Source organism: Grampus griseus (assembly GCF_964374135.1).
Source record: "Grampus griseus genome assembly, chromosome: 18".
NCBI classification, from domain to species: Eukaryota; Metazoa; Chordata; class Mammalia; order Artiodactyla; family Delphinidae; genus Grampus; species Grampus griseus.
In genome coordinates, this window is record NC_139012.1 from 2,547,977 (window position 1) to 2,562,038 (window position 14,062).

General features: G+C 52.3%; 1 protein-coding gene across 1 annotated transcript in view; it reads left to right on the plus strand.

Annotated features, from left to right (window-relative positions):
• The window catches only part of CARS2 (cysteinyl-tRNA synthetase 2, mitochondrial), a gene marked incomplete at its 5' end in the record, with an annotated part of 36,653 nt that overhangs the window by 13,157 nt on the left and 9,434 nt on the right, over positions 1 to 14,062 (plus strand). Inside the window, 4 exons of the mRNA XM_082675463.1 lie at positions 3,482 to 3,565; positions 5,711 to 5,840; positions 9,771 to 9,904; positions 12,209 to 12,276. Of these exons, the coding sequence (XP_082531589.1) occupies positions 3,482 to 3,565; positions 5,711 to 5,840; positions 9,771 to 9,904; positions 12,209 to 12,276 (416 nt within the window). The remainder of the gene's footprint in view (positions 1 to 3,481; positions 3,566 to 5,710; positions 5,841 to 9,770; positions 9,905 to 12,208; positions 12,277 to 14,062) is intronic.

Consider the following 14,062-nt stretch of genomic DNA (forward strand, 5'->3'; position numbering starts at 1 on the left):
AGGATTCTTACGGCAGAAATGTTGTGAGATTTTCTACGATTGTGTCTCTTTGTGAAACTGCTGAATCAGTTCTCTTTCAAAATACCTTGCACTGTCACAGGCGAGGTGGGCATCCGAGAGTCGATCTCGACGAGGCAAACGTGGCCAGGTGCTAACGGCCATGGGGTCCGGGTGGGAGTACAGTCTTCCCTGGAGCTTTTTTTCAACTTTGTTTATAAGTTTTCACAACACAGCTGGAGACAGTGGCGGTCGCTCTGAAGACCCACTCCCTTGTTAAGGACTCTTCTCCCTCTCTGCGTAGGGGAGGGTTGTTTTCGATGGGCCAGTGGCAGAAACGGCAGATCTCCCGACACTGCCACTCGCACCTGTGCATAAAGGGCCTCGCCCTACGTCACCCCCCAGGCGCTGGACCGAGCCCTGCCACATCCCGTGGCCTCTGCACGGGGCTGTGTCCACTCTTCCGTCTAAGACACACCCACAGTGTTCCCTCCACGAAGCTGAAGACACTGACTCGGTCCCTTGTACAGAACACCCCGTCTTCGGGTGCTTTGCCTGATCCTTTTGGAGACAAAACCTGAATATAGCAAATACGTGAAGGGAGAACTGCAAGTCCTCATGTGCGCGCGGTTCCAGGCAGGGTCCCCGCGCCTCTTGGGCTCTCGGGCAGGACCACGAAGGAAAGGTGCTCCCTGTGCAGTCACCCCTGTAAACCGCATCTAGGGTCACACCTCTTCCTTTGTCCTTTACTCTCTACGAGCATGGCAGCACCTGCAGAGCCCCGACCCGGGCTGCGCACTCTGGGCATTATTCACAAGGTCAGAGGCTTTTCTGGTCCAAGAACCGACAAGTTGTGCAAATAAGGCAGCACGGGATGGGCTGCCCAGTGGGACGGTGCCAATATCAGAGCTGAGGAAGTTCACCGTCAGCCCCGGGGGTGGAAGAAGCTTCCTGGGAGAGAGGAGGCTTGGGCCAGGACTTTGGGGATGGGCAGGATTTGGAAGGCGCGGCTGGGGAGAAGGGGGTGCAGCTGAAGAAAGGCAGGATCCCAGAGGCAGCCAAACGCCAGGGTGCAGCCTTGCCCTGGGGCCCCAGACAAAAGCAGCAGCTCCTAAACCAGTTAAACTGGACCCAGAGGAAGGGCCAGACAAAGCACCCCAAGACGGGCATTCTGTATGACAGGGGACGCGGTCGGTGTCTTCAGCTGTGGAGGGAACACAGTGGGTGTGTCTTAGAAGAGGGGACACAGCCCTGTGCCGAGGCCATGGGATGCGGGAGGGCTCGGTGCAGCCTGGAGCTGGTGATGACGCTGGGTTTATGCAGGGTGAGGCCCTTTATGCACAGCTACACGTCTGCTCCAGAAGATACCGGAGGCGTCTCCCTGCGGTCCTGGAACCAGAGGGGGAGGAGTGACCAGACCTGAGACCTGGGTCCTGAGGCACCAGGGGTTCACCCAGGCGCGGCACAGGATAAATGCTGCGTGTCGTCCTGTTCGGTTTTGGTTTTTTAATTTATTTATTTTTATTTTTGGCTGTGTTGGGTCTTCGTTCCAGTGCACGGGCTTCTCATCGCGGTGGCTTCTCTTGTTGCGGAGCACGGGCTCTAGGTGCACGGGCTTCAGTAGTTGTGGCTCGCGGGCTCAGTAGTTGTGGCACACGGGTTCAGTAGTTGTGGCTTGAGGGCTCTAGAGCGTAGGCTCAGTAGTTGTGGCACACGGGCTTAGTTGCTCCGCGGCATGTGGGATCTTCCCGGACCAGGGCTCGAACCCGTGTCCCCTGCGTTGGCAGGCGGACTCTTAACCGCTGCGCCGCCAGGGAAGCCCTGGTTATACATTTTTAATAATGGTGACACAAACATAATTCATTTAAAATAAATGTATTAACTTGAACTCCAGTAATTTGGACTTTGTGGCAGTTCCACAAAAGCTTGACTCTAATGGGAGCTTTGAACTGTTTGTGAAGAAAAACTTTGTTCAGCAAATGGGTGAAGTAAGCCCAGGCTCGGGAAATGTGTCCTCCGTCAAGGGGGCAGTTTCTCCCTCTGTCAAAGCAGTTTCAAAGTGCTGTCCGCATTCTGACTTAGTAGAAAGCAGTTCCCATGGTATGTGTTTTGCTGCTGTACCCCGGCGCGTAGGTCGGGCTCAGTAATAAACTGCGTGCGGAGGAAGGACCCCGTGGGGGACTGGCAGAGCCCAGTCACCGGGGGCCGTTTCCCCTCTGTTCTGCCGATTGCCCCCCTGCGGCGCTGGCGCCTGCCCTGTCCCCGCCAGCCGGGCTGGAGAGTGACCGGGGACATGAATCTCTGACAGTCCAAGCTCCCTGGATCTTGTGTTTGTCTTGGCCGCTCCATGACGCAGGTGGGATCTTAGTTCCCCGACCAGGGATCGAACCTAGGCCCCCTGCGGTGGAAGTGCAGAGTCTTAACCACTGGACGGCCAGGGAAGTCCCATAAAGGCTTCCTGGATCTTAAAGCAACCTGTCTTCAAGGCCACTGTCCCTAAGAAGGGTAGTGCAGATACAGATTAGTAACTGTGTCAGTACAAAGAATGTGAAGATTAAAAACCAGAAGTTTGCAAAGGTTAAAAATCGCACCGGACCTTGGGCCCTCGCGCTGATCGCGGCGTGCAGGTGGCGGGTCAGGAGTGCGACCCAGCGGCCGCGGCGTCGGCCTTCCTGAGCGCCGGCTCCTTCGGGGCAGGACTCTTCCCACCGGGGCTGCGGCTCTGCCACCGCCTTCCCTGCTCTGCCTCTTCCTGAGTGGGGACGAGCAGGGCTCCCGGGCTCTGCAGGGTCCCCGTGGGAGGGTCGTCTGGCACCCGCAGCACGTGTGCACCTTGGTGAAAGGACCCCACGGCAGGGGGGATGCTTTCGCGTGAGGTGCCTGTTCTGAGCGGCAGGGTGGTCTTAGGGTATCCGGGCTAAAAACGGCTTGCTTTTATTGATGGGTCTGTAACCCAGGGCCCAGAGCTGAAGGCAGGCCCGTGATAAACTCACTTCCCTTTTTTCTTGTTAAAAAGAACTGGCTCAACATTTTACAGAGAACTTACATTTGTGTTTTCCCTTTCACAACCGGACGTTCATGATGTGTGCAAACGCATGTTCTGTTGTTTTTTTTTGCGGTACGCGGGCCTCTCACTGTTGTGGCCTCTCCCGTTGCGGAGCACAGGCTCTGGACGCGCAGGCACAGTGGCCATGGCTCGTGGGCCTAGCCGCTCCACGGCATGTGGGATCTTCCCAGACCGGGGCACGAACCCGCATCGGCAGGCGGACCCTCAACCACTGCGCCACCAGGGAATCCCCAGCAAACGCATGTTTTTACGATACAGTGTTGTTGTTAATTCTGGTTTAAACATACGGTGAAAGGCGCCACCTGAAGGCTGGTGCCGTATCCTGGGTTCAGGGTCTAATTGTCATTAGCTGTGAGGCGTGTGTAGATGCGGGTGCTGACGACAGAAACGAGCTTCACGGTCACCTTTATGAAACAGGCAATGTCTACTTCGACCTGCAGTCAAGAGGAGACAGATACGGCAAGCTGGTCGGCGTGGCCCCTGCCCCCGTGGGAGAGACAGGTGGGTCCAGCCTCTCCCTCCCGTGGGGTTCTGGGGACAAAGCCCAGACCCTCCCCTGCTCTCTCAGACGTGGTGATGTTGCCGGACGTCGATCACACCCGAGTTTTGGATTTAGTTGGGTTTTTTGGAATAGAGAGACCACGCAGAGTAGGAAGTTGCTGCAGCACGTGACACGCGGCCTCCCGTTCCTCCCTGGGGCGCTCTGCACGTGCACGTGCCGTCTGTGCTGTCACGTCTTAACGCTCTTGTCCCACTGGCTGCTGTCACGTGTTAAATCCCCGTAGGTATTTTATCATACGTAAATTCCCACATAAACTTCCCCGTGATTCTGCCGCTTTTCATGTGCTTTAAAGGCGACTCCAATCTACCTCTTGAAAACTTCTAGTTAAGTTCCCATACGTATCTTAGCATGTATGGCATTCCCACCGTATTCGGATCTATTCCTATACCCTCTTCTGCAAAGTCATTTTTGTGGAGAAGAAGTAATAAGTATATAGAACTACATGAAAAATAACTGGGGGATTGGGGTTGACGTAAACGTAATTTTAAAGGGTACTCTAGAGATTTCACAAAGCCAAACAAAACATGAGCAAAAACCCAAAAGACACGTTGTCTGAGTCGTCTCTGCTTTGAGGCGTAACCCTCCTGCCCTATGACCCGTGTCGTTTCAGTCTGATTACAGCGGGTGTGTGGAGTTGACTCCCCACAAGAGTTCTTCTAACTTGTGCGCAGTCGCTGTTGTCCTGCTTCCGTCCTGGACCATCCACGCCTGCGAGGTGTGGCCCTGGCCTTAGGGAAGCAGAGGAGGAACTTCTGATACCTACACATTCTAGCATCAGCAACACTTAAAAAAAAAAATAGACTTTATTTTTTCGAGCAGTTTTAGGTTCACAGCAGAATTGCGTGGCAGGTCCAGAGAGTTCCGTAGGCCCGCTGCCCCGCTGTGCACAGCCCCCTCGTCATCAGCGTCCCCACCAGAGTGGGACGTGTTAGAACTGGTGGACCTGCACTGACACGCCAGCCTCACCCCGAGTCCATAGTCTACATCAGGGTTACTCTTGGTGTCTCTCTGGGTTTAGACAGATGTGTAATGACAGGTATCCGTCATTATAGTATCACGCAGAGAGTTTCTCAGCCCTAAAGATCCTCTGTGCTCTGCCTGTTCATCCCCTTCCCACCCCAGCCTCTGTCAGCCACTGATGTCTTTACTGTCCCCATTGTTTTGCCTTTTCCAGAATGTCATAGAGTGGGAATCATACAGTCTAGCCTTTTCAGACTGGCTTCTTTCATTTAGTAATACGCATGTAAGATTCCTCCTTTTTTTTGTTTTTTTTAAAGATTTTTTTTTTGATGTGGACCACTTTTAAACTCTTTAATGAATTTGTTACAATATTGCTTCTGTTTTATGTTTTGTTTTTTTGGCTGCGAGGCAGGTGGGATCTTAGCTCCCCAACCAGGGATCGAACCTGCACCCCCCATGCACTGGAAGGCGAAGTCTTAACCACTGGACCGCCAGGGAAGTCCCCCTCCATGTTTTTTCATGGCTCGAAAGCTCACTTCTTATCAGCATTGAGTAACACTCCATTGTCTGGATGGACCACAGTTTGTTTACCCATCACCTACTGAAGGGCATCTTGGTGGCCTCCCCGTTTTGGAACATAAAGAGAGCCCCGTACCGGCTTGTCCTAGAACCCTGAACCTCTCTCTTCTGAATTTTCTTGCTTTCTGAATGTGATTGATACAAATACTCTGGTATTTTCCTCTTTGCTCTGATTGTCATCTCTCTTTGAAAACAGTTACTCTGAAACTCAGCTACTGACAGAGACGGAATGAGGGAGCATGAGAGCACGTGTAGAGTAGGCCCCTCAGCAGCATCACTGCACGTACTTGAAGCCCCGCACGCAGTACTCAGATGACTGAAACGGGCCACGCTGCTGGGGGACCGCGTGCTTCTCTCGTGTTATAGATAAAAGTACCTGGTAGCTGTCTAGCTTTCACGTGGCAAAGAGAAAAACACGCGCACGAGAAACGTGAGGTTACTCCTCAGAGGAACGGAGTCGGGGACGTGCGTCCTGCCTGTTTGGGGGCGACTGTGTTGGTTCGTTCTGGGTTCCCTCCCGCTGATTAACCGTCTGTCACTGGCAGATCACTCTGACAAGCGGCATGCCAGCGACTTTGCCCTGTGGAAGGCGGCGAAGCCCCGGGAGCCGTCCTGGGCCTCGCCCTGGGGAGACGGGAGGCCTGGCTGGCATATCGAGTGTTCCACCATCGCCAGGTAAGGTTTTCCCGGAGTCGTCTGTGCTGTGATGTACACGCTCGGCCAGCAGAGGGTGCAGGTGGGGCAGGCTTGGTCCTAGTGCCGGCAACGCAGATGGTTTGGAAAGGAAGCTTAGCGCCCGGGTGGGACCGGCTGTGGGAAGGGAAGCAGCAAAACCAGAACACGTTTATCTCCCCAACATCAGCGCTTGTTCTCTTTAGTAGAAGAGCCCGCTCTGCAGTTAGTTTTTGAGTGCCAGTCACACGCAGGCCAGCTCCGGGGGTGGCAGCATCTCTTCCGCGGTAGGTTCAGGGAGGCGGCCAGGGACCTGGGCCAGCGGCTGGACCCCCATCCTCGGCCCCAGAGCTGGTCCTGGACCAGGCGCCTCGAGCGTGACCCCCAGCGTCCCCTTCCGTCTGCCCTTTCTGCCGGCTCTGTCTCGGGCGGCACCATGCCCAGGACGTTTCTGTCTTGGGAACCCCTGTAAACACAGCGCTTCTCTGGTCCCCATTCTCCTCCAGGGACCCTCTTTTTTGTCTCTTCTCTCACTGTCCACGCATCCCTGCTGTTGTCTGACGGGCGTCCCCACCCACTCTGGTCTCCAGAGGTCACGGTGACCGTCAGCCCGGTCTGTGACGGGCCGCTGACACCCCTGCTCGCTCCCTGGCTTCTGTGGAACAACGTTCTTCTGGTTTTGTCGTCTCTGCTGGGGCCTCATCCACCTTCCTTTTGTGGACCTGCCCTGTGGACCGTCCCTCCGGCATCTGTGCTCCCTTGCCTCTGCCTGTGTGTGTTTGTGTGTGTGTGTGTGTGCAGTTGTGTGTGTGCAGTTGTGTGTGCGTGTGTCTGCGTGTGTGCTCGCGGGTACTGAAGGCTGCATCCCGGCTGGGCTCTCCACTTCCAGCCTGTCCCGGGGGTTCCCACCATGGTTCCCTGAGCCCTGCACGTTAACTCATGGATTTTGATACATTTGATGTGTTGCAGATATTTATTATAATCAGTTTTTTTTAATTAATTAATTAATTTTTGGCTGCATTGGGCCTTTCTTGCTGCATGTGGGCTTTCTCTAGTTGCAGCGAGTGGGGGCTACTCATTGCGGTGGCTTCTCTTGTTGCAGAAGACGGGCTGTAGAGCGCAGGCTCAGTAGTTGTGGCTCACCAGACCTAGTTGCTCCGCGGTATGTGGGATCTTCCCGGACCAGGGCTCGAACCCGTGTCCCCTGCATTGGCAGGCGGATTCTTAACCACTGGGAAGCCCTTGTAATCGGTTTTTAAAATTAGAAACAAAGTGTGATTAAGGTGAACATTTCAAACTACTGGCCACACCCCAGATTTTAAGGTCAGCAAACCCAGTCGTCCTCCTGTCGGCTGCTGCACGTAGCAGCTTCCTGGCGGGGCGTGAACGTTACCTAAGAGCAGGCTGCCCTGTGCCTCCACCTCACGCGGGTTTCGTCTCTGGTGTAGGCTCACCCCACCCTACGGGGGGAAGCCTCACCCTCCGCCACCTGCCTGTGCCAGCATGTCCATCCCAGCGAAGACCTAGAAGGGGTCCTACCTCCCCCGCCCCTCGCCACGTGCTCCTCCCCTGCTGCCCTCGTCCGTGGTGGTGTCTGTATGAGACTTACTAGGAAACACATCTGAAACTCCTGAGATGTCACACCCTGTTGTTAGTATGAAACAGGGTCCAACTTTTCGTTAAAAAACAATCAACTAGGGACTTCCCTGGTGGTGCAGTGGTTGAGAGTCTGCCTGCTGATGCAGGGGACACGGGTTCGTGCCCCGGTCCGGGAAGATCCCACATGCAGCGGAGCGGCTGGGCCCGTGAGCCATGGCCGCTGAGCCTGCGCGTCTGGAGCCTGTGCTCCGCAACGGGAGAGGCCACGGCAGTGAGAGGCCCGCATACTGCAAAAAAAAAAAAAAACCCCAAACAAAAAAAACCCCCAGTCAACTAGGGACTTCCCTGTTGTTCCAGTGGGTAAGACTTCACGCTCCCAATGCAGGGGGCACGGGTTCCATCCCTGGTCGGGGAGCTAGATCCCGCATGCATGCCGCAACTAAGAGTCGGCATGCCACAACCAAGAGTTCACGTGCTGCGACTAAGAGTTCACGTGTCGCAACTAAGAGTCAGAATGCTGCAACTAAGAAGTTGGTACACCGCAACTAAGATCCAGCATAGCCAAAGTAACTAAATAAATATTAAAAACAAACAGACATGTCCAGCTCTCAGCCCTACTGTAAACACTTAAAAGTATTTACAGATACTTATTGATTTAACAGCAGTGTGGGATATACATTGTGTTGTAAAAAGATCTTTATCGGGACTTCCCTGGTGGCACAGTGGTTAAGGATCTGCCTGCCAATGCAGGGGACATGGGTTCAAACCCTGGTCCGGGAAGATCCCACATGCCGCAGAGCAACTAAGCCCGTGCACCACAGCTACTGAGCCTGCGCTCTAGAGCCTGTGAGCCACGACTACTGAGCCCTCGTGCCACAACTACTAAAGCCCGCACACCTAGAGTCCGTGCTCTGCAACAAGAGAAACCACCGCAATGAGAAGCATGCCCACAGCAACAAAGAGCAGCCCCCGCTCTTCGCAACTAGAGAAAGCCCACGCGCAGCAACGCAGCCAGAAATAAATGAATAAATTAATTTATTAAAAAAAAAGATCTTCATCTTTTAGATTCAAATAATTTCTCTAAAGCAGGAAGCATTTAGTAAATTTCAAATGTAATGTGACCATTAAATGTTTTATTTTTGTTGAAATCTAAATAATGAAAATGGACTTCTATTCCTTTTCAGCTTTCTCTTATTTTAAAATAGGTGTGACATACAGACAAGACTAGAGACTAATCTAACAAACACTGCAGACCCACAGTTTAGCTGTTAAGTCTTAACTTCGTCATATTTGCTTCAGATCTTTGTAAAAATGGGTCACTCGTTACAAATGCAAGTGTGGCCCCTCATACGCTCCTCCCCAGTCCTGGTCCCTCCCACCTCACGCTCGCCCTGTAGCGTTTGAATTTCGAGGACTCGTATTAGAGATTCTCTAGAAACCGCTGCCAAGGGTGTGCGCTCCTGGACGACCTGCTCGTCCACTCAGCTCAGGTGTGACCAGTGCATGCGTGGTTTTTCCAGAGCTGGGCCAGTGGGAAGAGAGTCGGCCTTCAGCAGGAAGGACCTCAGTGAGGCTGTGGCATCTTTGAAAACATCTGTTTGTAACCATTTTCAGAAAAACTCACTGGTGTCTGCACCCCCGGGGGGCCGACGGCCTCCAGAGCTCCACAGCTGCCTGCCTTGCGCCCCCTTTCCGTTGTGCGAGCTTTTGCATTTTTCACTGATCTCTGCATTTTTCACGTCCTCTGAAGCAGCTGCTGGTCAGCCTGGACCACTGGTGCTGGTACCGGTTGCTTTGCAGGTGCTCTGGTGACAGAGCTGCACACACTGAGTGTCCCCGGCAGGCCTGAGAGGTGCGGCGTGCAGTTCTGTGGACCGAGCAGCCTTATAGCTGAAATGCCGCCAGCTGAAATGTGTCACTTTGAATTCTGTTACTTTGTTATTCATGTACGGCTGCTGAATGGCTCATTTTTCAAAAGCCAAATTAAAAATCTCTTGATTTTATAGTTCTTTTTTTGTTATAGTTGAACACCCACTAAGGTCTGCCTACTGAAAGTAAGAAAAAGTAATTTTGAAGTTTTTAAAAACCACATATTGTATCCAGAGCAAAGAAAATGCAGTCTCTTTCCCAGGCGGAAAAGCTATGAATTCGAGGTTTTATGAAGTAAAAACAAATGTCGGGTTCCGTTTGCATCAGCTGAATTATCATGCATTTGGAATTGGGCTCCGTTCGGTGTGTGCGTGGCCCAGGGCTGGAAGGAGTAAATACGGGATGTGGTTTGGAGACCGTGTCATTGGATTGAGTTAACTCCCTGCTCTGCCCTGTGTCTTGCAGTTTGGTGTTTGGAAGTCGGCTGGACATCCACTCGGGTGGCATAGATTTAGCGTTTCCTCACCACGAGAACGAAATCGCACAGTGCGAGGTCTTTCACCAGTGCCAGCAGTGGGGGAATTATTTCCTACATTCTGGTGAGCGAGGACTTCAGATTAATTTGTTCCATTTCAATTCTCTCGACTCTGTTCGTGAAATAGCTACATTTGGAAACACCTGCATCAGCTAATAAATAGGTCAAGAAACAGAGTTGTCCCTTAAATGGGCTTTGACTTGTTGGTTGGACGTGAACTTCCTTGGATCGGAATACCGAATGTGCCTTTTGGAACTGAAACGTGAGCTGACGAGAGTTCGGCCAATGTTATGCAGCGCGGTTCTGCAGAAGTCTGTTTGAAACGAAACTATGAAGAGGGAATTTCAAATAGTATGCTGTCGTAATGATTATGAATACGCCATTCTTGAGCTGTGACATTGTCACCGTCAATACCTGTCATTCTCTGAAAGCACTGCCTTCCGTTTCACTGTTCAAAAAACCTCGTGGCCGTCGCTCTCAGAAGTGGATACGAAGTTGTGAGACCAGCGGCGTCTTGAGCGAAGCAATTTTGGCATTTCCTGTGACGCATGGGGAGATTCACGTGTCCAAGATTGTGATAAAGGTCGCGGAGCCACCGTGAACTGGTTTTGTTACCTTTCTGGAGTGGGCAGTGGTGTTTGAGGGGAAGAAAGAGGAAAGGCTTTGGTAGTGATGGGGTTGGGAGATGCAAACGGTCAACATCTAAAGCTTAGGAAACCAACAAGAACCATTTCTTTAAGTCCTTAGTTTAAGGAAACCAGGTTTTGCCAGCGAGGTGGTATTAAACGCAGACACACTCCAGGTTTGTAATATGCAGTAGCTGCTTCAAGTCTGCGGCGAGGGGCCACGTGGGTGACAGTGACCAGCGGGGCTGCCTTCCGCGCAGGCCCGCCCTGCAGCGCCTCTGCCACCCCGTGTGCCCCGCCCGGAGCCCGCGGGCCAGCCTCGCGGCTCTCTGTGCGACCCCGCATCTCGGTGCTGCCCTGAGGTCGTCTGAAAGGGACGGGCTGAGCTGCCGTTCCCAGCGCGGGGGCCCGAGGTCCGGTTTCCACCTCGTATCCCTGCTTGGCGCCCGACTGGAGCCAGAACCCGCGTCCTTTGTGCCGGGCCAGGAGCTCGATGGCCCCGGCTCCGTTCCTCCCGCACTTCGGCAGGGACCCCGGACCCGTTTCCGGTCGGGGCTCACGCCTCTTCTCAGAAACCGCATGGAGCCAGGTCTCCCCCTTCAGCGGGAGGACTTGTGAGAGCAGAATGCTCCGAGCCCGTCCGGGGAGAGAATCACAGGTCCCAGGGATGGAGGTGTTCCCGTGCCCGGTCGCAGGCTCGGGGACAGGTGATCCCGTGTTACCCGTCGGGACGCGAGGGCTGGTCCCCACAGGCCCTTCGTCGGTGGCGCTCGTGAGGAGTTGGGGTTTGCCGCCAGCACCGGTGCCCCTCGGTGACTGGGTCTGCCATCAGACGGGACCCACAATAGTGCCAGCGCTCACGGGGCTCTGTGTCTGCACACGGCAGGTCCTGCTGCTTTGGATGAGGCGTGGGGAAGGGTTTTGCTGTTAAGACCCACGATCTGTTAGGACGTTGGAATCTTTGTCCCACTTTCACCCGGTCCCGGAGGAACAGCTGTGTCTCCTGACACCCTGGAGAATCGATGCCTTTTCCTGAAGTAAATGGATGGAAGTAGAGTTCAGCAGTCAGATGTTTCGTTTTCCAGATGTTGTCAGTTTCTTAAAACTTCACTTGTGTATATGGCAGGCTGCATAGGTTGACATATTCAAGGTTACGTAGCTTTTTGGAAGCCACATTGTCACCAGTTCTTGGAAAGTTGGCTTGAAAAAAGGTGATGCTTGAAGTTGTGTCAGAAAAAGTGGAAGAATCTTCTGTTGGGAAATCACAGCTCCCTTGGAAGTGAACCTGGTACAGATGTGGTCCAGGAGGAGGTCCAGGCTCAGATGGAGGAGTCCTGAGGGTTCAGGTCCCGCCGTCTTTCACACACGGGTGTGAAACGACGCTGAGGCTGGGATATGTCTGAAAACGAGCTACAGACACGCTCGCAGTGTTGCTCGGAGACCCGCACGCTTTGTGGAAGCAAAGATGTGTCCTCTCCTTGGGCGCTGAGTCAGGTCCCCTGTGTTGGTGAGTCACAGGAGAGGGAGGGGCCGTCCCCGCAGTGTGATGCCCTGGCCTGGGGTGGACGTGGGCCCCCCTTGCTGGCGGGCTGAGCGCAGGGCCGATCTGGGGGGCCTGTGTGGGCATCCACGCAGGGCTGTGTGACGGGTCAGGGCTCCCGGAGTCCAGGCGCCTTTGGAGACGCGCCCTCCTTCACCCTGCCTCTGGGGGTACAGAATGAGTGACTCTGTTTTTGTTTCAGGGCATTTGCACGTGAAGGGCAAAGAAGAGAAGATGTCCAAATCACTGAAGAACTACATCACAATTAAGGTAACGCACTTGTCGTGTTTCCTGTGTGCCCATCAGTCTGCCGACATGTCACGGAGGCAGATATGCTTCAGGAGACCCCCATCTCCGGTTCCCTGTGTCCCCGGGGCCCTGACGGGCTTCTCCTGCTTCTGGCTTAAACGGCTTTCTCTTGTCTAAAAGTGCGAGGCGGTGTTTCCTGTCCTGTCGCCTCCTGTGTCGGGGGCCTCAGCCTCTTCCCCCTCCCTGTTCCAGGACTCCGATTTTATTGATTTGGGCCCTTTCTCTCTTTTTTTTTTTTGATGAGTCTAGCTAAATGTTTATTGATTTTATCTTTTCAAAGAACTAGTTCTTAGTTTCACTGATCTTTCGTATTTTTTTTCAGTCTTTATTTCATTTATTTCTGCTCTTACCTTTATGATTTCTTTCCTTCTGTTAACTTTGGGTTTTGTTTGTTCTTCTTCTAGTGCCTTAAGGTGTGAAGTTAGGTTGTTTATTTGAGATTTTTCTGAAGTTTTTCTGAGGTTTTTCTTATATTACTAACTACTTCCCTTTTAGGACTGCTTTTGCTGCAGCCCACGAATATGCGGTTATTTTAGTGGATGATCCCAGTTTGAGCACATGCGAACAAGCTTGCATTTTTACCCACCTCCCATGTTTAATGTTTTTTACATCATGTTTTACATCTTTTGGTTTTGTGCATCACTTAACTACTTATTGTGGATATAGATGATTTATAGTATTTTTGTCTTTTAACCTTCCTACTAGCTTTATAAGTGGTTACTCTATCTTTACTGAATGTTTGCCTTTACCAATGAGATTTTTCCTTTCAGAATTTTCCTATTTCTAGTCGTGGACTTTTCTTTTCCTCTTAGAGAAGTCCCTTTAACATGTCGTGTAATGCTGGTTTAAGGGTTCTGTTGCTTGTCTGTAAAATTCTTTCTCTCTCCTTCAGATCTGAATGATAGCTTGCTGGGCAGAGTGTTCTTGGTTGTAGGTTTTTTCATCACTTCGAGTATATCATGTTGCTCCTTTCTGGCGTGCAGAAAAGTCAGCTGACAGTCTTGCGAGAGTTCCCCTGTGAGAAACTAGTTGCTTTTCCCTTGCTGCTTTTAAGATTTTCTTTGTTTTTAATTTTCCCATTTTATTTACAGTGTGTCTTGCTGTGGATCTCTTTGGGTTCATCTCGTTTGGGCCTCTCTCTGCTTCCTGGGCTTGGATGTCTATTTCCCTTTCGCAGGCTAGGCAAATTTACAGCTTAGCTGGAAATATAAGCTCTCTGCCGCTTTCTCTCTCTCTCTCTCCTGGGGCCGCTACAATGCGAACGTTAGTGCGCTCGGTGCGCTCGGTGTTGTCCCAGGTGTCTCTTAAACTACTGAGTCTTTTGCATTAGCTTTCTTCCATATGGACTTAACTCATTTGAATAATCATCTGTTGTAAGGGCCCACCTTAATTAGTTTAAACCATCCCCTATTGATGGCCATTTAAATTATATTTTTCATGGCCGTATTAAACTACATCTGTTTGGGCACATGCATTTAAAATTTTCATAGATATTACAAAGTCTGCATTACTTTCCTGACCACTTAGTGAGTGGCCCTTGGGGGGCGCTACTACAGGACTGAGTTACTTCCCTGCTGTTGGACTTTACAGAGACCAAAGTCTTCCCCAGCCTCACATTCCAGCCCCTGGCAACTACTGGTCTGCTCTCCATTTCTTTTTCTTTCTTCCTTCCTCCCTCCCTCCCTCCCTTCATCCTTCCCTCCCTCCATCCCTCCCTTCCTCTCTTTCTCTTTCTTTCCCACACCGC